The sequence below is a fragment of the Leucopleurus acutus genome (genome assembly GCF_964270905.1).
Source record: "Leucopleurus acutus genome assembly, chromosome: 8".
In the NCBI taxonomy this organism is placed as follows: domain Eukaryota; kingdom Metazoa; phylum Chordata; class Mammalia; order Artiodactyla; family Delphinidae; genus Leucopleurus; species Leucopleurus acutus.
Window position 1 is genome coordinate 49022541 of NC_139151.1, and position 25940 is coordinate 49048480.

The 25940-nt window shown below is 41.5% G+C and overlaps 1 protein-coding gene across 7 annotated transcripts in view; it reads left to right on the plus strand.

Moving 5' to 3' along the window:
- The window catches only part of DLG2 (discs large MAGUK scaffold protein 2), an 812656-nt gene that overhangs the window by 442956 nt on the left and 343760 nt on the right, over window positions 1-25940 (plus strand). For all 7 annotated transcript variants that reach the window (XR_014326386.1, XM_082844899.1, XM_082844903.1 and 4 more), the window contains one exon: window positions 847-1003. Coding sequence is in view for 6 of the 7 variants with exons in the window: in XM_082844899.1 (XP_082701025.1) it covers window positions 847-1003 (157 nt within the window). In the remaining variant the exon portion in view is untranslated. The remainder of the gene's footprint in view (window positions 1-846; window positions 1004-25940) is intronic.

Sequence of the window (25940 nt, forward strand, 5' to 3'; positions counted from 1 at the left end):
TGCTTCTGCACATCTCCACAAGGATGTCCCACTAGTACCTGGAACTGAGCATTTCAAAATCATACTCATCCTCATGACCCACCTACCCCTCTTTTGCCAATTACTTAGATGTTCTTCCTTCCTCCTCCAATACCTGAATCAATCTCTGGACCCTCTGTTCCTCCCTTCAAATTACCTCTCTCATGTTACCCTTTCTTTTCATTATCACTGCCATCACTTTAGGGCAGGCTGTCACTTCCTCAAACATGGATTACTTGGACAACATCCTCACTGGTTTTCCTGTCTCCCATCATATCTGCGCTTCCAACTCCATCAGTCCTATTATGGTCATTTGTTGATCTTCCTAAAATGGATTTAAATATTCTTCGTGCCTCAAAAACTTCCAGTGAGTCCCCACTGCCTACAGAGTAAATTTTAATTAACAATCAAACAGACAACAAACCCACAGGCTGGCATGTAAGATCTTTCATGGTCTGACCTATTCAGTCTAGTCTCTTGTCCCCCAAATTCTCTCCCTCTTTTTGGATACATCCATCCTACTGAATACTACTCTAGTGCTCATTACAAGAACAGATGTTTTAAACAAAGGAAACTTGTAAGTCTAGTTTAAGTAAATGTTTTGGAATTAAGGAATAAATTTGCATGGTATTTTGGCATTTCTTACAGTGAGGAGTTCAGACATCTGCCCTGATATTAGCATCTTTTTGATATGCAAATTTATCATAATTGGGGAAGCCATTTTCACAGGTAATGAATTGCTGGTGTCATATATCCTGGTGAAAGTAAAAGCAATGTAAATCTTTAGTGGGCCACCCTATGAACTGTGCTCTCCACTTGTTTCTACAGGGAGCCGCGCAAGGTGGTCCTGCACAAAGGCTCCACTGGCCTGGGCTTCAACATCGTGGGTGGGGAAGATGGAGAAGGTATTTTTGTATCCTTCATTCTGGCTGGTGGACCAGCAGACCTGAGTGGGGAGCTCCAGAGAGGAGACCAGATCCTATCTGTGAGTATTTCTTCTTAATCTTTATTCCCTCCATGTCTGACACCATTTGAGAGAGAAAGTCACTCCCAGTTATAACTCCAAAAGCACCTTAATTACAAAGGAAAAGTGGAGGAGAGCATTATGGCTTCAGGTGCATGTTGTAATTTAAATGGTGTTCAGGTGTTTGAAGCGTGTTACTTCCCTCAGATACGGGTAAAGGTGTTAGTGTTTTCATTTAGATTTTCTGAGACATATTTGCATCCAATAGAACACTGAGAAGCATGCATTCTTTAGGTATATTACTTATTTTTCAAAATGCCAAATTTCTTTCAAAATCCATCACTATACTCTAAAAACCGTATCTTTATGTATATAGTTTGTTGCACATAACTATGTAAGAATAATGTATAAAATAGTGCTATATACAATTTGGTGACATTGATAAGTGGTAGCAGCATGACCATTTACCTAAATACAAAAATTACTAGAAATCAGTTAATAAGCACTTATTTACCAGGCATTTTATAAAAGTAATTTTTAATGCCCACAATCACCCTGAAAGGTACTGCCCCATGTCCAGATGAAAAGAATAAGGTTCAGAGAGGTTAAATAACTTGTCAGAGTTAACCTAACTAAAGAGTCAGAGCTGGGATTTAAATATTCAGTTTTAATGCCCACCACATACCACCCCTCATCCCTCCCTACTTCCTTCCTGCCATCCATCCTTCCTTCCATCTTGCTTTCCCTCCTCCTTTCTTCTCCAAGTCCTTTCTTCTATTTGAATATCTATTGAGTGCTTCTTTCTACCACATCAAACTACCTCCCTGGGATAAACTCTATGATAAGTAGTTAAATCCATTGTGAGTGTTCATGCCCATACTGCAATTTTGGCAAACATGCAAATAATAATAGAGAATTACATAAGGAGCCCAGTTCTATGGCTGAGGTTGTCGTTCACAACTCAGTGAAGCATTTAGTTTGTGGTTTCCATTGTATACTTAGAAAAATTTGCTTTTGCTTTATAGCTATGGTTTGTAGCTAGAATTTTCCAAGTGACCTTATGTTTGTTAACCATCACTCCAACTCCTACCCATGCACACATGATTTACCTGTATAATGTAGTCAGTGGACCTAAGCAAAGTGTCCAGTGGTCTGCATGCATGGCCCTGCCTTATGTGTTTCTGTGGTTCTCCCACACATGCAGGTTCCTTCTCACTCATCAACTAGCAGATGTCTGGAAAGACTGAGTATAGGATAAATAGGGTAAGGTCCCATGCCAGGCCTTTGTTCTGTCACCCAATGTCATGTCTTCAACTACTTCGCCCCACCTACTTCTTCTATACTTAAATCATATATATAAGATATAACTTTAGGGCTTCCCTGGTGGCGCAGTGGTTGAGAGTCCGCCTGCCGATGCAGGGGACACGGGTTTGTGCCCCGGTCCGGGAAGATCCCACATGCTGTGGAGCGGCTGGGCCCGTGAGCCATGGCCACTGAGCCTGCGCGTCCAGAGCCTGTGCTCCACAACGGGAGAGGCCACAACAGTGAGAGGCCCGCGTACCGCAAAAAAAAAAAAAAAAAAAAAAAAAAGATATAACTTAAAAGGTTTAATAAGCTATTAAACCTCATCACCCATATTTATTTACACACCTGTGTTTCCCTACAAAGTTACAAAAAACTCCCTGAAAGCAAATTCTGTATCGTTTTAATGATTTTGTATCCTCAACATTTAGCACAGTGCCTGACACATAGCAGTCTCTCAAAAATGTTTATTGATGAAAAAGTATTGAATTAAAAATAGTGATGCCTTAAAAAGTCACTATAGGGACTTCCTGGTGGTCCAGTGGTTAAGACTTCGGCTTCCAACGCAGGGGGTGCAGGTTCAATCCCTGGTCAGGGAGCTAAGATCCCACATGCCTCAAGGCCAAAAACCAAAACATAAAGCAGAAGCAATATTGTAACAAATTCAATAAAAGACTTTAAAAATGGTCCACATCAAAAGAAAAAAAAAACTTTAAAAAAAAAAGAAAGTCACTATAACCTGGGAGACTGACTCTAAAATACTTTCCAGAACATACTTCCTCCTCCTGGCTCAAAATCTGTAGACTGGGGACATCCCTGGCCGTCCAGCGGTTAAGACTCCACACTTCCACAGCAGGGGGTGCAGATTCGATACCTGGTCCAGGAACTAAGATCCCGCACACCGCACCGTGCAGCCAAAAAAAAAAAAATGTAGACTGGGGGACCACTCTGTCATTTCATCACAATCAGCATTCACATTGTCATAGCACTTTCCCAGACACAAAGCACTTTCACATGCATTGATTCTGGGAATCTTCAAAGAAATCTTAAGTGTCAGGATATGTTATTATTACTCCCACTTTTCCTATCAGTGGAAGGGGATTCAGAATGGCTAAATGATTTGTCCAAAGCTCCACATCTACTGACTATGACTTTGGGCTCAAAAGCAGGTCTCTTGGGGCTTCCCTGGTGGCGCAGTGGTTGAGAGTCCGCCTGCCAATGCAGGCGACACGGGTTCGTGCCCCGGTCCGGGAAGATCCCACATGCCGCAGAGCGGCTGGGCCCTTGAGCCATGGCCGCTGAGCCTGCGCGTTCGGAGCCTGTGCTCCGCAACGGGAGAGGCCACAACAGTGAGAGGCCCGCGTACCACAAAAAAAAAAAAAAAAAAAAAAATGTCTCTTTACCCAAAATAAGTGTTCTTTCTCCTCACAGCACAATCTCTCTTCCAAACCTTGACAACGGTCTCATTCAGCACCGTCTTTGTACACATTGCTCTGTGTGCACACCACACTCTGGAACACACAGAACTGTAACAAGCTAATATTTACATGGTGCTTTGAGTCAGACACAGTTATAGCTGATTTAATCTTATAACAACCCTGTGCCTTATTATGCTCATTTGAAGGATGCACAAACTGAGGCACAGAGAGGATATTAGACTTTTTAACTCTGTTTAAATGAGAAATCTACTAAGTCATGGGTTTTATTTGTTTTAACCTCTCTGTGTGTGGTAGAAAAAGAGATGAGCCAATAACCTTCTTATGGCTCAACAAAGAAAACTCCCAAGTATTTCTGCTTTTAGAAGTAGATGTATCCATTTAAATATTATTGCCAGGACCACAGAGTAAGCAAGGCAAACAATCAGAATTACAGTCTTCTTAGAGATTACAATTCATAGAACATAAAAATCTCTGAAGTTCAAATATCATATCCGTCTTTTATGTAAAACATTTGCAAGAATTGTTCAACAATGAAAATATCATCTGCTTTTTGCAACTGAAAAGAAAAAGGGAACATTTCTCCTCTTTAGCTTGTAAAAATTTATAAAAACTGTGGCTAGAAAGTGTCTAGTTTAAAGGCTCAGTATTGGAATTTCATTGGTTTAACACTGCAGGGAAATAATAAACAGGCTTAAGAAGCTCAAACATTATTACAATATGGAAAGAAAAATGACAGAATAGAATTATTAACAATGGAATATGGAGGATAATATTTTGCACCTACAGCCTGCACTGGACATGTAAGGACAAGTTATAACTTCCTGGAAAACACAAGAACAAAAACTCTAAACAAAAATTGAATACAGGGACTTCCCTGGCAGCACAGTGGTTAAGAATCTGCCTGCCAATGCAGGGGACACGGGTTCAAGTCCTGGTCTGGGAAGATCCCACATGCCGCGGAGCAACTAAGCCCGTGCACCACAACTACTGAGCCTGCGCTTTAGAGCCCGCAAGCCACAACTGCTGAGCCCACGTGCCATAACTACTGAAGCCCACATGCCTAGAGCCCGTGCTCCACAACAAGAGAAGCCGCCACAATAAGAAGACCGTACACCGCCACAAAGAGTAGCCCTCACTCGCCACAACTAGAGGACGCCCGCGTGCAGCAACGAAGACCCAATGCAACCAAAATAAATTTTAAAATACCTTTAAAAAAAAAATTCAATACATAGGGCTTCCCTGGTGGCACAGTGGTTAAGAATCTGCCTGCCAATGCAGGGGACACGGGTTCGAGCCCTGGTCCAGGAAGATCCCACATGCCACAGAGCAACTAAGCCCGTGCGCCACAACTACTGATGCCCATACACTGTAGGGGCCGCACGCCGCAACTGCTGAGCCCACGTGCTGCAACTACTGAAGCCCATGCACCTAGAGCCCGTGCTCCGCAACAAGAGAAGCCACCACAATGAGAAGCCCATGCACCACAATGCAGAGTAGCCCCCTCTCGCAGCAACTAAAAAAAAAAACGAAAGCCCGTGCACAGCAACGAAGACCCAACATAACCATAAATAAGTAAATTAATTTAAATAAATAAATAAGTTCAATACATAGATTTCTAAGTCATGTAAGATTAATTTGCAAATAAGTTATGCTATGCTAACAATAACATAGTAAGTTTAGAGAAGAGAAATAGAATCCCCAGGAAAGAGAGCTGGAGGGTAGATCGCTGCTCTCAATTGGTCTCCATAAAGAAGGAAATTGTATAATAGATAGTTACCTTTCTAATTAGGGATATAATGTTCATCCCTATTTCCCAGAATTTTTCTCCCATATAGATTATAGAACCTTTTTAGATATTTTATTAATGGCTTACTATGTGCCAGGTTCTGTACTAGGAATTGAAATCTCAAAGATGAATGAGATAAATGGACTAATCTCAAAATGCTTACTGCCTAAAAGCAGATCCACTTGTCCTTCGGTATCCACGAGGGATTGGTTCCAGGACACCCCACTGATAACAAAATCCACTCTGCTCAAGTCCCTTATATAAAATGGCATAGCACAATGTATACAGTCGGCCCTCCGTATCAACAGGTTTTGCATCTGTGCATTCAACCAACCACAAATCCACGCCAACTGTGTATCAATGCATCTAACATAGGTAGAGATAGAGATGGCAAACTGAGGAAAGAGAAGAAAGCACTTAGAACAGAGCATGTCACACTCTAAGTACTCAATCAATACTATTACTACTAACTACTCTGCCTTAAGAATGTGTGTGATGTTTTTTAAAGTGTGTCAGATAACCATGTCTAAGGAAAGCCTCTTTTAGATAGTTTGAGCCATTCCTTCTTTGGGGGCAGGGCTTGGACTAGATGAGCATTTCCCAAAGTGAGTTCACAGGATATTGGAACAGCAGGATTGCATTAGGTTGCTACTGAGAGAAAGGGTTCCCTAGTGAGCAGGTTTCTTCCCTGAAGAGCTTTTCAAAAACATCTGTTTACCAGTGTACACTGGGAATCTCCTTAGAGGCAGATAAAGTATATGGTTTTTCCCAAACGTATTTGACCACGAAACCATTACATAAGGAGCACCTCATAGGACCCCAGTAGTGGGAAATGCTTGAGTAGATATGTTTATAGTTCCCATAATTGACTGTTTTCTGACAAGATAGTCACACTCGCCTATACAGAAAAGGCAACTAGCCTTTTACTATGTTTTAAGATTATGGGCGCCATCTAGTGTTCATATATTGTCTAAACACTTTGCATGGCAACCTGAAGATGGAGGATTCCCAGGCGCCATTGCAAGGATTTATCCTGCACTTCCCCCTCCCCACCAGAGCTACAGAACTAAAGTAGTTAAGATGCTGAAAAAAATCGTCACCTGAGGCCACATTCCATACACGTATTGTGAGTGATCTTTTCTCTCCAGTTTCTCCTTTATGTATTCTATCTCTCAGGGATTTATTATAGAAAGTCTTATCCAATAATTGAACCATCTCCTTGAGGTATTTGCGGAGAAGAATTTAGGGCATTCAGCATGCAATCACGTTAACTAGTACAGTAGCCTCCTCAGGCATTCTTTCTGCAGAGGGAAAGATAGAAATGCTTCTGTTATTATTTGTTTCAGTGCTTTGTTCTGAAAAAAATGTATATATATGGAGCAGAGCACGCAGAAGCAATACCACTATAAAGAGATCCTTTTCTGTCTCACCAAGCAATTTTAGTCTGTTCAATCCTCAGGAGTCTAAAAAAGATCACCCTAGCTGACCCTGCAAACTCCAAAACTCACTCTTGATGGACTTTAAGTATTTAACTCACTCTGTTCCAAGATACGTAGTTGGGAATATGTGTGGCCAGAAGTGAAACGTTGCAGCCGTTGCAGTGAAGGTAGAATAGGTAACTGGGAATTTTCAAACTGAAATTGAAATTGCATTGTGATTTTGAAGGAGTGAAAATGAGTCACAGTTCATCCGGGTGTTTCACTAATTCGCAGGTTTCCTTCCTATCTTCATGTTTAGAGCCATGCAGAAGGGAAGGGCTTTCTTTGTTAGATCCTTACTGTCAAGTTACTCAACTGGAATTCGAGCATTATATACACTCTTCACCATCCTGGGGTACTGGTAAAGTCACCCTTATATTGTTACCTCAAATGACAACTCTTAATCGCTTCCAGTGAAATCCAGCCCTCCTCCTGCCCACCCCGCCCCACAAAGTCCCAAATTATTTCTTTTTTTTTTTTTAATTTATTTATTTTTATTTTTGGCTGTGTTGGGTCTTTGTTTCTGTGCAAGGGCTTTCTCTAGTTGTGGCGAGAGGGGGCCACTCTTCATTGCGGTGTGCGGGCCACTGTCACGGCCTCTCTTGTTGCAGAGCACAGGCTCCAGATGTGCAGGCTCAGTAGTTGTGGCTCACGGGCCCAGTTGCTCCGCGGCATGTGGGATCCTCCCAGACGAGGGCTCGAACCCGTGTCCCCTGCATTAGCAGGCAGATTCTCAACCACTGAGCCACCAGGGAAGCCCCCAAAATTATTTCTTTAATTCCCTGAAGTGGTCCTCTTAAAAGCTTACCAACCCCATCCCTTCCAGTGACCATGCCATATGAGCCATGTCCTTCCTCTCCAGCTCTGTCCCCAGCCCCATGGAGGATTCTTGTTTTCATTGTTTTCAGTGCTCAAGGGTTTCTGTTTAAGGGATTGTTTCTCAGTGTTCCTGAAACCTGCCTTCCAGAGAGGCTCTGAGGACTGTGCAGAGGTGAGGACGAGAGCCATCTCCCCACTCTGTGTTGCTTTGTCACCTTGTTTCCAAAAGCACAACAGCTTAAACTAGAAATCTTACGAAGTCTCTTACCTAATCAGCACATTTAGTTTCTCTCCTCTCATCCTCAACACTTGGAGTCACTCAAACCCCAGCAAAACCTCCACCCTTCCCCCAGGGACAAGCATCAGTCCCAGCTCTGGTTATCCTGGCCCGAGAATGGTTTTTTTGTTCTTTTGTTGTTGTTGTTTTTCCGGTTGAGCTCCACCTACTCCACCTCTCCCAATAAAAGAAGGGCAACGAGACTCACAGACCAACACAAGTTTAAACACAACAGTATATATTTCCAAACTGAGATGATTTAACATCTGCATTTGGGTTAACGGGGATTCTACAGCTTCCCCCAAGAAAATGGGTAGACCTGTCCTTTGTAACCAAGGGCCTGTCTTATAATTTTGCTCAAAGAAACAGTATTTGCTGAAGGGAATACTGAACACCTTTCGCTTAAAAGACATTAGACAGGTCAGGGGTTGGGGGGGGTAATAAATTGGGAATTTGGAATTAACAGATACACACTACTAAATATAAAATAGATAAACAAAGACCTATTGTAGAGCACAGGGAACTATATTCAATATCTTGTAATAACCTATAACAGAAAAGAATCTGAAAAAAATATATATGTATACATAAAATTGAATCACTGCTGTACACCTGAAACATTGTAAATCAACTATAGTTCAATTAAAAAAAAAAGACATTAGACAATATACAATTTTTGTGTGTCCCCACATTGCCCCCTGCTTCTCATCAAGGTTTCGGAAAATTCAGAGTCCTGTATCAGCCAGGGCACCCTATTAAACAACTTGTAAGTGAATTCTAACCAAGTGGAATTGATGATGTTTTTGAAAAGATGAAGACTTCTTGCCTTAACCCTGACCAGTTAAATTCAGGTTGCTGGCCCAGAAACCAGGCGGAGGCTGCCTCCCCAAACCTCTGTGCCTGGTCCAGGCATTGCTCTCTCCGCTGACCCCCATTCTGTCTAGATTCGCTGACTCTCTGACTCTGGCACTCGCCTCTCAATTTTGAAGCCCACTCAGACGTCTCCCCACCTTACTGGATTTGTCTTCCCGCCCAACTCAGAGCCCACACCTCAAATAAACACAGTGAAGTATGGCCAGTGAAGAGACTTTTCCTCAGCCTCAGCTTCAGAGCCCCACCATCGAGGCTGACCCCTGGCCCGCTCACCAGAGGGCAGGGATTCAGCAGGGCCTACTGCAGCCCTATAAATCCTTTCTTCATATAGACTGTCCAGGATACACACACACATCCCCCATCACATACAAACTTCCAGACTTTGGGAAGAGTGAGCCTTTCAGAAAGCATATGTGATCATGTTGTTTCTCCCCTTAAACTTTCAGTGGCTTTCTGTTGTTGTAAGATAAAATCCAAAATTCTTGATATGGCCTACAAAATTTCACAGGGTCTGGCCCTTGCTTATCTCGCTGGCCTCTTCCCTACTCTCACTTTCATCCCGACCACCCTGGCTTTTTCTTTCCCTCCCATCATGGTCAAAATATTTAGCCACTTGGCACATACAACTTCACAGCAGCCCATACGATGAAGGACCACAGTGCCCCAGCTGCCGGACTGTGGGGAGATGGGGTCCTCTAGGCATCACAGTTGTGGGTCACTCAAGAGGACTCAGGATAGCACTTCTCTACAGACAATCCACACAGAAGTGTTTCCTTGTTTTAACAAAAGGAATGGACAGGTTGATACATGTGGGACTTTTTCCACGGGCCTGTGCATGTACTGAATTTTCTCTGCAGAGGAACTCAGAGGGAACCCAAGGCCTTCTAGTACCTAAAAGGGACCAGAGAACTCATGGAGTGCCCCAGGCTACACTTAAGAAGCATCCCTATTTTCTGACATAGAATCTGGCTGGTAATACCTGTCAAATGAATAAATTCAATAAACTTTATGGAAATAGAAGGGAAGCAAATGTAACATGCTATTTTCTGGTACATTCCTTAAGTACTGCTTATTCAATGTCATTAGCACTATATATATATATATATATATATATATATTTCACAACTTGTAGACATGCTGCAAAAATAGTACATCGGGAAACGTAAAGTCAGACCTCTAATAGATAACCCACAGGACAACTACTCAAGGACTCAGCTTTAAGCAGCCTTCAAAAGTCTGAAATTCAGTTCAGTGATACCAATTCCAGCTTTTCTCAAAGTGATATTTCTATATAATACCAGATCTGTGAAATGCTCTATGAAAAAAGAAAGGTTCATGATCAAATAAAGGATCTGAGAATCTCTACAGCAATAAAGAAATGCTGTCAAAGCATTTTCTAACCTTACTTAACTAAACAATCTTTTTCCCCCTGGAATATGAGTTACTACCTAACTGGACATACTTTTAGAAATTCTGCCTTAAACTAAACTCCGGAAAAACGCACGCAGGTGTTTTATTTGGGAGAAGTAACATTTTCACATTAAGATATCATTTGCAGAGCTCAGGGGATGGGGTAGGAAGAGCACAAACCAAAAACCTAAGACAGAGGAACTATCCTCCTCAATCTAGAAGGATCTTCCTCAAACAGTAGTGCAAATCAGAGGGGGCACGTGGAACATTAGATAAGGAGTATCCTGTACATACAATTTATTAACCTATTTGCATAAAACCAATCCACAGACATTTCCTAAGCATCCACTAAGCAGCAAAAACTACTAGGCAAAAAAAAATAATTGTGACCTTAGCGAACATATAGGCTCACAAGGGGAGACAGGCACATAAATAGGTTATTTCCACAATAATATGGAAAGTGTTAATGGTAAATTCAGGGGATCACATGGGCACCAAGGAGAGGCTGTCATTAGCCCAGCCTGGGAAATGTGGGAAGGCTTCTGGAGGAAAAGCTTCCCAAAAAAGACTCCGAGGAAGCAGGAACAGTGGAGAATTAGGAAGAAAATGCTTCATGTTTTTGAGTATCTGCTTAGCACCAAGTATTATGATTTCACTGAATCCTAACAATAACCTTGTTGGGTTGAAGGCTCAGAGAAATTCAGTAATTTGCCCAAAATCACACAGATAATCAGCAATGACAGTGGCATTTGAACGACCATTGCTTCTGATTTCAAAGCTATGCTCTTTCTGCAATGCCAGCCTTCAGAAAGAAAATTTAACTTGGCAGTTTGCTTATGTCTAAGGCTGTCCGCACTCTGTAAGTCCAGTTAGTGAGAAAAATATAAATGCCTGAAATAATAAACTGTTTACAAGGAGAAATGTGAGCCACCATAGGAAGCCATCATACACAGAGATTCTAAAATTGAGGAGACTTAAAAGCAACATCTAGATCCTCCAAAGCTTCCCCTGAGGGCAGGGACTGTGTTTTAGCATCTCTGCATCCCATTGATTAATACAGAACCCAGCTACCGGGCACATGTTAATGAATGAATGAAAGAAGACATTCATTCATTAACTTCTCTGAAGGCAGCTAGGAATCCTAGGGCTCCTCTCAGTTGTATTCATCTGAACTCTTGGCCTAAAGAACCGCTCTCTCCTGAAGACTCAGAATATCTTAGTGCTTTTAGCCTTCCGGCCAACAGAACGTATTTTCCAAATCAGACAGATTCTTTCCTAATTGACTAGTAGGAACTCCCACAGATGAGACAAATATTAAATATTGTATTACATACTAAATGCTAAATACATGATGTTTGCTTAAAACTCTGTTTATAATATGTACTCTTCTTCCCAAAAGATGTTTAGGTGATAAAGAGTCCCTATACAAGTCTCAAAGGGTGAACTAAAACGCGATCCTGAGTCTTTCCACATAAACATTGAAAATGCTCTATCACAGGCGACCCCTGACAAAGGGGAATCCTTGCAGAGACATCTCAGGTTGTGAGGAAGGAGTAATCCTCGTCTGCAAGCAGACTGATTTTTTAACTCCTATTTGGTTTTGCCTCTAACCTATTTTGCTAGCTAAGCCCTGATAACCCTTGCATTTGCATCACCATTTCTATGTATCAAGTCCCTTCCTATGAACGTTATCTCATTTGATTCTCATAGCATCCAGGATAGGTAGGAAGATGACCACCTTGCCATTTTATACAGGAGGAAACTGAAGAGATCAGTGATTTTCTAACTTAAAGCCTGTTAGCCACCAGGCAGAGGTCTCCTTCTATCACAATCAGCTTCCTTGCTTATCATGCTAACTCTTCTAGCGATGTGCCTGATGGGAGCTCGGATGCTGGATTTACCTGCCAGAGTTCTGAACTCCAGACGACAGATATCTGGGTGACTTAAATGAAAAGGAATTTATTAGAGAAATAACAGATAGCTCACTGAATCCCAGGAAGGCTGGGGGACCCAGCTCAGAAGCCAGGAAGGAAATTCTGCTGACGTCAGTCTTTTAAGGATGCTGCTCTCGAGGTCATTACCACAGGCCACTTACAACCAGGCCACACTGCTGGAGGTGCTGTGAAAAAATCTCCCTCTCCATGGATCTTACACTTTAATGTGGTGATTCTAAGTTCCCAGCAGGAATATCTGCTTGGCCTGCCGTCACTCTCCCTGTGCCCTTCCACCTTTCTAATGGGGGATAAGGCTGTGCCTCCCGCCTGTCTTGGATTGCCCCCCAAAAAAGAAGGCTATTTGGGCACTGAGCAGCTAAATGATAAACGTCCATTAGAGATCGTTTGGCTCGTTTCTATACGAGGAATTGTTTAGATCTAAGATCTTGAGACTCATAATAGTTGCTTAAACAGTAGAAATGATTTCCAGAGAGAGGCCTCCTTTGGGAAGGGCCTCGGCCTGCATTTGTGCAGCTGGCAGTGCCTTCCCTAACTGTGCTCATCTAAGCACGCCAACAAGAGATTCAGGCAAGGACAGGATATCATGAAGACTTCTTTCTAATGGTGATTTTCTGTTTCCAGCACATTGTGTCCCAAAGTAATTAAAAATGTCTTCCTGAGATTAAGGGATTTACAGACCAATGTACTTTGTCTTAAAAAGTCCCTGTTGCTCTATTAAAGAGCTACAGACACCTTCCAATAAATGAAGAAATAAATCATCCGTTCTTTTGTAGTGAATCCACATTTTGGTCTTTGAGAAAAATGAGGATCAAATCAAATGGAGCATGGTGCCCAGTTCGATGATTCTTACTTTGGTTGGGAAACAAAAAACAGAGAAAATTATAGAGAAAATATATAAGGAAAATATATGTAGTCCTACCCTGGACAAGACACAGCGCCATGGGTTAGAGGTATAGTGGTGAATATGATAGGCCCCATTCTTACCCTCGTGGAGTTTGCAAATTTGAGTTCTAAATGTGCTACCGAAGGGGAGCCACAGGTGCTGGGGAGCGCACACGGGGGACCTCACCTAGATCAGGGGACCAGAAAGATGTCTCTGAAGAAGTGATATCTTACCTCAGCCTTGAAAGATGTAGAAAGGATAGCCAGACCAGGCGGGCTGGGCGAGGAAGGAAAAGTGAAGCCGGAGATCAGCCTGTCCACTGGCCCAGAAGCCAGGGAAAGCGCACTGTGTGTAAGGTGGGTCGGATATAGAGAGTGAGAGGGAATTTAAAGAGAGGTGAGATTAGAGAGGAAGGAGGCCCCTCATACACCTTCTAAAGCCTTAAAAGGGAATGAAGATTAAAGGGCAGCAGAAAACTGTGGAAAGGTTTTAAGCAGGGTAAAGGTTCTGGTCACCGATTTCCACCTGCAGATATGTGTATGGGTGGGAGGGGGCGTTCCCCACCCCACAAGCAATTTTTTTACACCAACCCCACTCTATTACTTCAGAAGCAAGTTACAAGTCCAGGTCGTCACCTGTGTTTCTGACCATCTGATGGCTCACCTGTAGATTGAAGATTCCAACGACCCCTTCCTTGGGTTCAATTAATTTGCTAGAACAGCTCAAAGAACTCAGAGAAACATTGTACTGACTAGATCGCCAGTTTATTATAAAAGGCTATAGCGCAGGGAAAGCTAGATGGAAGAGATGCACAGGGCAAGGCGTGGGGAAACATACAGAGCTTCCATGACCTCTCCAGGCACAGCACTCCCCACATGTTCAACCACCCTGAACTCTCCAAACCCTCTCTTTTTAACTTTTCACGGAGGTCCCATTACATAGGCATAATTGACTGTATCTCCAGCCGTGGGTGATTAACTCATCCTCTAGTTCCTCTCCTCTCCCAGGAGGACTTGGGGGGTAGGACTGAAAGTTCCAACAGGGTTGGTTCTCCTGGCAACCAGCCCCCACCCTTAGGTGGACTCCTAAAGTCGCCTCATTAACATAACAAAAGACACCTTTGTCTCTCTGCCCTCACTTTGGGAAATTCCAAGGGTTTTAGGAGCTCCGTGCCAGAAACAGGAACAAAGACCAAATGTATATTTCTTATAATAAATCACAGTATCACACAGGGAAATAGCACGACTAGAGTTGATAGAATTTGTAAGGCTGGTGTGGAAGGTGAAAAAAAATAACTAACTTAGAAGTCAGGCAGACCTAGGGTCCAGCCCTAGTGTCACCTTTTACTAACTGTGGCCTTGATCAAGTTATTTAAGTTGTCTGAGTCTCAGAATTTTACCCTGTAGGATAATAGAAATCAGAACGGGTGAAGTACTTCCCACCTAGGAAGTGCACAATAAATCTCTCTTACCCCTTCTCCCTTCTCACACTAAATTCAAAGTCATTTCTTCAGGACTGACCACAAGAGGCCTGCTGAATTAGTCTCTTGGGAAAATCCAGGAAAGATTTCCAGGAAAATTAATAGTGGGTTGTATTTTGAAGACAAAGAGGAATTAGTCATTTGAAGAGAAAACCATCTATTCCCAATTACAAGCAAACCTAGCTGTAGTTAAGCTGAGGGGTTCCACTGCAATGCCCAGGCCACATTCTTCCTACCCCGACTTGCTCTACTTAATATCATCTCCTCATCATAATTTTCTATGTTGAAAAGCTCTAAAGGCACAAGGGAGAGAATTCTATTTACTTTTCTGCCAATTAAGATGCACTTATGAAAAAAAAAGATGCACTTATGCATGGCCTTCTGTGGGCCTAGGGTTGTACAGAACATACACGAGCATGAGTACACACATGCATGCACACACACATACACATGCATCCCTACTTCACAGCTTTAGAAAGTGGTTATGTAACGATTCGTGTGATCCACTCTAAAAGAAGTGCAGAATCAGCTCTACAAAGAGGACGCTCATGGAGGACTATGGCAGAGGGGCCTGCAGTTAGGCAGATGGGAAGGGATTCAAGGACAGGATTTCCTGGGCGAGCTCCTCCTTTCAGAGCTTTCCCTCTCTCTCCTTCCTCTACCATAAACAGGCATAGGTCCTAAAGGTGTTGGTGCCCCACTGTACTGTGGTTCTTCCGCTAATGAAGTCCCTAGCACAGAGTAGGTAAATTATTTATTCTCATGTCGATTTCTTCCAAACAAATCCCAAGAACTTCTTCAGGGCAGGGGCTATGGCCCCAGTGCCCAAAACCCCAGGCTGCTCAAGAACGTTTGTTACCATGAATTAAGGAAGCAGGCATTTCCGTTGGAAGGAACAGTATAGGCAAAGGCACAGAGGCTGGGTGTGTGCTCTTCCAGTGGGTGTTTGGAAGGGGGCTGGGCATGGAAAAACAGGAAAAGCCTTTCCTTCTCATTGTTTTGGGGTGTGAGCAGCTATGCATGGTTCTTAAACAGGTAACCACGGCTTGGAAGTGGCAAGCTGTAGATGGGAGAACAGGGCACAATTAAGACCAAAGTAAACACATAAAAATGAGAACAGGCACATATTTACTGACGTACAGCCATTTGCACAAGATGGAGTTGAGAAAGGATGACCTTGAAAATCAGGCAGGCTTGAATTCAAATCTCAAATCCACTACTTCCCAGCTTTGTGAGTTTGATAAGGTTAATCTCTTAGGACACTAACTTCCTTATCTGTTAATTGGGGATGATGACACCTATCAGCCTTATTGTGAGCGTTAAATAAAATAGTATATATAAGCCATTGGCACAGTGCCTAATGAGGACTAACCATTCATTTATTCATTCATGCAACAACAGTTTTTACAGCAGCCATTACACGCAAGGCACTAGGAATATAAGTGCCAAAAAAAAAAAAAAGAAAGAAAGAAAGAACTGCTGCTTCATGGTGCTTACATTCTAGTGGGAAAAACAAACAATATATATATTTTTAAGTAATGGATAATGAAATTATATAATTTATTAGGAGGTGACAGTGTGATGAAAAACCAATAGAGTAATGCAATGTAAATTTGAGGTGCTAGGAGAGGAGTTGAACATTTAAATAAGGTGGTCAGTGTAGATCTCACTGAGAAGGTGACATTTTAGCAAAGAGTAAAGGAAAGGAAAGTGGGCCATGCAGAGCTCTGAGGTAGTTCCAGAGGGAAGAGCTCTGAGTCAGGTGCGTGCCTTGTGTATTTGAGGGAGAGGAGGGAAGTGGGAGGTGAGGACAGAGAAGTGATGGGTGGGTCACAGACAGCACAGCCTCGTAGGCCTCTGTCAGAGCTTTGCTTTCCTCCGAGAGAAGGAAGAGCCAAGGGAGGATTATAAGCAGAGTGATAGGACATGATTTCACTTACATTGTAAGAGGATCACTCTGGCCGCAGTGTTGACAAGACACTATCAAGGGACAAAGCTGGAAGCAGGAGGCAAGCTTGGAATCTACCTGGATAATCTGCATTAGAGAATATGAAGGATGGGACAGCTGTGGTGGAAATGGAGGGAGCGAGGGATGGTTCTGGATATGTTTAGAAGGGGCAGTTAACAGATTTCCTAAAAGATTGGATGTGGGGTAAAAGAGAAAGGAAGAGGTGAAGGATGACTCCAAGGTTTTCTACCTGAAAATCAGATAAGCAGAGACACTATTAGTTGAGACAGGGATGATCCTACAGGTGAAGCAGGCAACAAAGGCAGACAGACTGAGCCCTGGAGTGTGTTAAGGTCCTCCTCAGGGAGAAGAGGAAGAACCAACAAAGGGAACTAAGAGAAGCAACCAGTAAGGTAGGAGGAAAGCAAGTAGGACCCCGGGAGCTAAAAAGAGAAAGTATTTCCAGAGAGTGGCATCAACTGCTTTAAATGTTGCTAAGTCCTGTAAGATGGGAACTGAAAATTAACTGCTGAATTTAATAACATGGAACTTACTGATCAAATGAAAAAGCAGTTCCTATAGTGTAATGGGGTGAGATCTGTATAAAGTGGATTTCTAAGATAATGAAAGGAGAGAAATTAATGACAATGAGTACAGATATCTCCTTTGAGTTTTGCTAAAAAGGGGAATGAGATAGGATGGCCACTAGAGGGTAGAGTTTGGTTTTATCAATAGAACAATGTCTATATGTTGGTGGAAATGATCTACTAGAGGGGGAAAACTAGTGTTTTATTTATCAATTATTTATTTATTTATTTAGAGAAAGATGGAGGGAGGGGAAGAGGTGGAAAATACTTCACGTACATGACTGCAATTCTTATTTTTTAATTCTTTGATTTATTAAATATCTCCTATTGATCCATTTTATTTATTGCTACGTTCCCAGAGCAAGAACAGGGCCTGGCACATCGTAGGTGCTCAATAATGACAGCATGACTATCAAGTAGTATGCTAGGTGCTCTAGGGAAGAGAGAGACGAATAAGACATTGATCCCACCCTCACGGGGTTATAACCTAGTGGAGAAATAGGACATGAACGTGGTTATAATGCATGACCAATGTGATAGAAAAGATCACATTATTTTAGTCTTCTCACCCTGCTATTTTGTTATTTTATTTCAATAATAATAAGTTCTGGGGCTTCCCTGGTGGCGCAGTGGTTGAGAGTCCACCTGCCGATGCAGGCGACGCGGGTTCGTGCCCCGGTCCGGGAAGATCCCACATGCCGCAGAGCGGCTGGGCCCGTGAGCCATGGCCGCTGAGCCTGCGCGTCCAGAGCCTGTGCTCCGCAACGGGAGAGGCCGCAACAGTGAGAGGCCCGCGTACCGCAAATAATAATAATAATAATAAGTTCCTTGATATCAGGTATCACCTTGTCTTATTTCCAATCATCATGAGCACCACTCCCACGACCACCACAATTCACTTCACCACATACAATGACCATCCTCAATGACAAATGAAAAGAGTCAGTGAGCACCCCATCAGCCGCATTCTGCCCGGGTATAAGCTACTTCTCTCTTTCTACCACCCCAAATCCCCAAGGGAGGCTTTGGCCCTTGCTTTTCCTCCTAACTTCTGCCCAGGTTCAGAGCAACTACACTACTTGAAGCAGAAGAAATCATAGGTCAAATCACTAACCCCCAAGCTAGTGTGTAGGTCAGGGGACCCACCTGACTCATGCAGGGTGCTGGAAGGGAAAGGAGAGGCACATGCAGCACAGGGATAGGACCCCTCTGAGACCCATATAAAGATCATGACATGCCCAGCTTTAGGAATAAAGAGTTAAATAGCAGGATCTTCGCCCTCCAGGGAGATCAGAGCAAGGAAGATGAAGACAGATCCTTAAATAAGACCATATTAAGGAGCATAAGGAACTTGGATAAGTATACAGGGGAAATGAAGAGACTCTTGGGCTGGAGAAAGGAATAAAACCAGACAGATGCGACAACAGTTCCACATGATAAAAACTGTTTACCTGCAGAAATCCTATCTCACATTATCCCCATGAAAATTCCCATTTGGGAAGAGGGGGAACCCCTTCAGAGTATTCATCCTCTGAAATTATGTCTAAAAACTGAATGCTGGGCTTCCCTGGTGGCGCAGTGGTTGAGAGTCCGCCTGCTGATGCAGGGGACATGGGTTCGTGCCCCGGTCCGGGAAGATCCCACATGCCGCGGAGCGGGTAGGCCCGTGAGCCATGGCCGCTGAGCCTGCGCATCCGGAGCCTGTGCTCTGCAACGGGAGAGGCCAGAACAGTGAGAGGCCCGTGTACCGCAAAAAAATTTAAAAAATTAAAAAACTGAATGCTGAGAATTGCTAAAACCAAAATTTCTAACATATATAGTAGATGCTTAGAGCATGTTTTTAATTATATATATAAATATTATAAATATTATATATTCTGATATATATATATACATCAGAAAGGAAAGAATGAGGATTATATTTGAAGCCATAGCCTGATTATCCTTTCTAAATGACACTTTAATTATTAAGATCAAATTGCAAGTAGAGAAGTGGGATAGAGACTGGTCTAGTGAAAACTAACCGGGCAAGGTGCCTGAGATGATCACCAGGTGAACTAGTTATTCCAATTAAGAGCTTCAAGAGTTCAGAGGAGGGAGAAATTTATTGAATATGGAGGAAGCTGAATGAAAGGGCCTACAGAAGGCCCTTAGGTAGGACTCAGATACAGGGAGAGCAGGCCTCCCACCTCCTCCCAACCCTTGTATCTCCACAGCTCTTCAATGACACCCTGTGTTCTCCTTTTGATCTTGGATTGTTTTCATGAATATTTTCCCCAACAGATTGTGAGTTCCTTGAGGACAGAGGTGTGGCTGGATTATAACTGCCTCCCAGGGCCTAACCCAGTGCTAGGCACTCAGAGGTGTTTGTAAGTGGTGAATAAATTAGCAAATGAAAGAACTTGAAGAAGTCTTCCCTAAGCGGAAGGGAAAGCCTTTAAAGGTTTATTCCAAAATTTTCCCTGAAAGGCTCAGATGATTTTTTTAAGTTGCCTATGCTATCCATGATCCAACATATTACCTCAGTTTTCCAGTTGAAGTGTTTTTTGAGAACAAGAAAGCCAAGATGCAAAGCTTACAAGAGAATGACTGAAGTGTGGATCGGCGGATGGTATCCCAGGAGTAGCATTTTTTTTTCTGGAAGAAGCTCTTCCTATACTGTATATTTGCTGTGCTTTTGGAATGTCAGGACCCACCTGCACATCAGCAAGCCAATAAAAAAAGAAAATACCCCCTTCTTCAGTCCCCAGGTTTACATAAGTATCTGCTCCTGGAGAAATGACCTCCAGGGACTCCTCTCATTGGGAACATCCACTCTCTTGTCCTGAGAGCCTCAAAAGACAAGACAAATCACTCTGAAAGCCAGAGAAGTTAAATACTGCCTTCAAAGTGATAAAGTTAAATGGAAAATTGGGTATTTAGCTGCTCTTTTCTTATACATTCTCCCAGTTATTTTCATATACTGTGCCATACGAACTTAGTACTCCAAGACAGAGTAAACAGAACATTGCAACTGGCGTTATTCCCTGAGAATCCACAAGATGGCAGTAATAGATTTTGCATAGAACTAACTGTATACAGTGGTGTCTGGCCTGTGTGCCGAGTTTTCGTACTGTGAATTGTATTTGGATTAAAACTGGTTGTCATCCTAATGCTAGGCTTTTAAAATATAATTCAGAAAATAAACAGTAAATTAAGATCTGAAAGAAAAATTTTTTGCTTCGTTGCCTTTTTTTTCTATTTTTTTATATTATGAGAGTCCCCTTTTTTTTTAAGTTACAGAGCTAAGAATCAGCCAGGAGCCCTAAGAGCTAAGACTGCTTGAGAAAAGTTCAAAATGAAAAATGTTGCTCCTTCCTGAACATAGACTGACTGATGATTCTCTTGCTTGAAGGAAAGAAAAAGAGGGGTCAGTGAAGGGCCTAGTTAATCTTCCATATAATTTAATTGCTTGTTATTTCTCTGTTCAAAATCTACCCTGGAGGGAACAGTGCCTGATGGACCATGCTGAAAATGATGTTGTGATCCAAACTACAAAACCATTTATTGCCTATATCTCTTGTGTTTTGTGTGCAACAGAAACTGCACTAAACTATGACCTTTTTTTTCATGTATTTTTATTATTCTACTCACAGATTTGTGATAGAATTCAGGAGAGTGGAAACTACATTTTTGTTTCATTTCTTTAATCTGCCTCCATGTTCAGCATATATGGACATGAGGTAGTTGTCCCAGAATTGCAAACCTCACAGGAAAGCACACTTTCTGTATCAAGCATAAATGACATGCTGTAGCGTAAACAACATCTCCTTTGTGTAGCAGACAGTACCACTAAGTTCAAAAAGATGGCAGTGAGTTCACATCAAACATGAAGCATTTTTAAATGGGCATCAGATATCTCTGGTTTAAAGTCCTTTGGGCATTCTCCCATGCTGCCCAGATTTCTCTTTTTCCCCCCTTCCTGACCTCTCTTCTCTAATCTCTTATTACCTTCTGATTCATGGTCATTTCTCATTAAAAATACAGCTATTATTTTTCCTTGCTTGTAAGAGACTCTCATTTCACCTCAGGTAGCTCATCATTGCATTTTCTAAACTTCTTTTTTTCCCTGAGAAAAAAATCTGCTAACAAGCTATTAAGGTAATATATTTTTCATTCCCTTACCAACATTTACTTAAATCTTCTGTTAGGAAATAGGATATCCCACTCTGTTCATTTATATACCCATCCCTGTCTACAACAAACTTGATAGAGGTTTTCAGGGCCTGCATTCTCTTGCTATGCAGGATGTAGTGATGACTAAGCCATGTGTCATGTCCTCAAGATGCATGTAGTCTAGAAGAAGTGAGTAGGTCCACACAGAGTTATGCCATAAGAAAAGTACAGAGAGACAATGGAGTTCAAGAGAAGAGGCTAAACCTGACCCAGTGATCTGGGGAGGATTCGTGCTCTCCTCAGAAATGAGAAGACCGCCCAGATCCTCCCCACAAGTCAAAGATAAACCATCTTTTCATTAGGCCACAAACGAAGAGCATGAAGTCTGATGAAGAAGTGAAAAGCTAGGGGTGCTCAGGAATTCTGAACAATCCGAGTCAACAAGACAGGAGATAACAGGAGACTCGTCAGGTCTCTGACCCGGGCTAAGGAATTTGAACACTGGACTATGGTGGGAAAAGCAAACAGTTCCCAGAGGTAACCACACGATGCAACCTGACCAATTCCTGACCTGACCACCCACTCCCTCAAAGCTCTGTGAAGTGAAAGGAGGGAAATTCGTGATGTCTGAAGTCCCTTCCACCTCCAACATTTTAGGAACATATGTGTTTGAGAAACTTTGGATGATAAGAAGAGGCACTGAAGGTTTCAAACAATTTATGACTAATAACTAAACATTTCCCTTTAAATAATAAAATGTTTCTTAAAACTAAAATAAAAATTGAAGGCATGGATCAGGAAACTTGCACAAGCCTCTTAAATAGCCTCATCCACCAGAGGTCAGACAGCAGAAGCAAGAAGAACTACAACCCTGCAGCCTGTGGAACAAAAACCACATTCACAGAAAGATAGACAAGATGAAAAGGCAGAGGGCTATGTACCAGATGAAGGAACAAGATAAAACCCCAGAAAAACAACTAAATGAAGTGGAGATAGGCAACCTTCCAGAAAAAGAATTTAGAAAAATGAGAGTGAAGATGATCCAGGACCTCGGAAAAACAATGAAGGTAAAGATCAAGAAGATGCAAGAAATGTTTAACAAAGACCTAGAAGAATTAAAGAACAAACAAACAGAGATGAACAATACAATAACTGAATTGAAAAATACACTAGAAGGAATCAATAGCATAATAACTAAGGCAGAAGAACGGATAAGTGACCTGGAAGACAGAATGGTGGAATGCACTGCTGCGGAACAGAATAAAGAAAAAAGAATGAAAAGAAATGAAGACAGCCTAAGAGACCTCTGAGACAACATTAAACACAAAAACATTCGGACTGTAGGAGTCCCAGATGGAGGAGAAAGAGAGAAAGGACCCAAGAAAATATGTGAAGAGATTATAGTCAAAAACTTCCCTAACATGGGAAAAGAAACAGCCACCCAAGTCCAGGAAGCACAGAGAGTCCCATACAGGATAAATCCAAGGAGAAACACACTGAGACACATAGGAATCAAATTGGCAAAAATTAAAGACAAAGAAAAATTATTGAAAGCAGCAAGGGAAAAACAACAAATAACATACAAGGGAACTCCCATAAGGTTAACAGCTGATTTCTCAGGAGAAACTCTGCAAGCCAGAAGGGAGTGGCATGATATACTTAAAGTGATGAAAGGGAAGAAACGACAACCAAGATTACTCTACCCTGCAAGGATCTCATTCAGATTTGACGGAGAAATCAAAAGCTTTACAGACCAGCAAAAGCTAAGAGAATTCAGCACCATCAAACCAGCTCTAAAACAAATGTTAAAGGAACTTCTCTAAGTGGGAAACACAAGAGAAGAAAAGGACCTACAAAAGCAAACCCAAAACAATTAAGAAAATGGTAATAAGAACATACGTATCAGTAATTACCTTAAACGTGAATGGATTAAATGCTCCAACCAAAAGACACTGGCTTGCTGAATGGATACAAAAACAAGACCCATATATATGTTGTCTACAAGAGACCCACTTCAGACCTACGGACACATACAGACTGAAAGTGAGGGAATGGAAAAAGATATTCCATGCAAATGGAAACCAAAAGAAAGCTGGAGTAGCAATACTCATATCAGATAAAACAGACTTTAAAATAAAGAATGTCACAAGAGACAAGGAAGGACACGACATAATGATCAAGGGATCAATCCAAGAAGAAGATACAACAATTATAAATATATATGCACCCAACACAGGAGCACCTCAATACATAAGGCAACTGCTAACAGCTATAAAAGAGGAAATCTACAGTAACACAATAATAGTGGGGGACTTTAACACCTCATATACACCAATGGACAGATCATCCAAACAGAAAATTAATAAGGAAACACAAGCTTTAAATGGCACAACAGACCAGATAGATTTAATTGATATTTATAGGACATTCCATCCAAAAACAGATTACACTTGCTTCTCAAGTGCACACAGAACATTCTCCAGGATAGATCACATCTTGGGCCACAAATCAAGCCTCAGTAAATTTAAGAAAACTGAAATCTTATCAGGCATCTTTTCTGACCACAACACTATGAGACCAGAAATGAATTACAGGGAAAAACACGTAAAAAACACAAACACATGGAGGCTAAACAATATGTTACTAAACAACCAAGAGATCACTGAAGAAATCAAAGAGGAAATCAAAAAATACCTAGAGACAAATGACAATGGAAACATGACGATCCAAAACCTGTGGGATGCAGCAAAAGCAGTTCTAAGAGGAAACCTTATAGCTACACAAGCCTACCTCAAGAAACAAGAAAAATTTCAAATAAACAATCTAACGTTACACCTAAAGGAACTAGAGAAAGAAGAACAAACAAAACCCAAAGTTAGTAGAAGGAAAGAAATCATAAAGATCAGAGCAGAAAGAAATGAAATAGAAACAAAGAAAACAATAGCAAAAATCAATAAAACTAAAAACTAGTTCTTTTTGAAGAAAAACAAAATTGATAAACCATTAGCCAGACTCATCAAGAAAAAGAGGAAGAGGACTGAAATCAATAAAATTAGAAATGAAAAAGGAGAAGTTACAACAGACACCGCAGAAATACAAAGCATCCTAAGAGACTAATACAAGCAACTCTATGCCAATAAAATGGACAACCTGGAAGAAATGGACAAATTCTTAGAAAGGTATAACCTTCCAAGACTGAACTAGGAAGAAATAGAATATATGAACAGACCAATCACAAACACTGAAATTGAAACTGTGATTTAAAATCTTCCAACAAACAGAAGTCCAGGACCAGATGGCTTCACAGGTGAATTCTATCAAACGTTTAGAGAAGAGCTACCACCCATCCTTCTCAAACTCTTCCAAACAATTGCAAAGGAAGGAGCACTCCCAAACTCATTGTATGAGGCCACCATCACCCTGATACCAAAACCAGACAAAGATGTCACAAAAAAAGAAAATTACAGACCAATATCACTAATGAATAATAGATGCAAAAATCCTCAACAAAATACTAGCAAACAGAATCCAACAACATATTAAAAGAATCATACACCATGATCAAGTGGGATTTATCCCAGGGATGCAAGGATTCTTCAATATATGCAAATCAATCGATGTGATACACCATATTAACAAATTGAAGAATAAAAACCATATGATCATCTCAATAGATGCAGAAAAAGCTTCTGACAAAATTCAACACCCATTTATGATAAAAACTCTCCAGAAAGTGGGCATAGAGGGAACCTACCGCAACATAATAAAGGCCATATATGACAAACCCACAGCAAACATCATTCTTAATGGTGAAAAACTGAAAGCATTCCCTCTAAGATCAGGAACAAGACAAGAATGTCCACTCTCACCACTATTATTCAACATAGTTTTGGAAGTCCTAGCCATGGCAATCAGAGAAGAAAAAGAAATAAAAGGAATACAAATTGGAAAAGAAGAAGTAAAACTGTCACTGTTTGCAGATAACAGGATACTATATATAGAGAATCCTAAAGATGCCACCAGAAAACTACTAGAGCTAATCAATGAATTTGGTAAAGTTACAGGATACAAAATTAATGCACAGAAATCTCTTGCATTCCTATACACTAATGATGAAAAATCCGAAAGAGAAATTAAGGAAACACTCCCATTTACCACTGCAACAAAAAGAATAAAATACCTAGGAATAAACCTACCTAGGGAGACAAAAGACCTGTATGCAGAAAACTATAAGACACTGATGAAAGAAATTAAAGATGATACCAACAGATGGAGAGATATACCATGTTCTTGGATTGGAAGAATCAATATTGTGAAAATGACTATACTACCCAAAGCAATCTACAGATTCAATGCAATCCCTATCAAATTACCAATGGCATTTTTTTTACAGAACTAGAACAAAAAATCTTAAAATTTGTATGGAGACACAAAAGACCCCGAATAGCCAAAGCAGTCTTGAGGAAAAAAAGCGGAGCTGGAGGGATCAGACTCCCTGACTTCAGACTATACTACAAAGCTATAGTAATCAAGACAATATGGTACTGGCACAAAAACAGAAATATA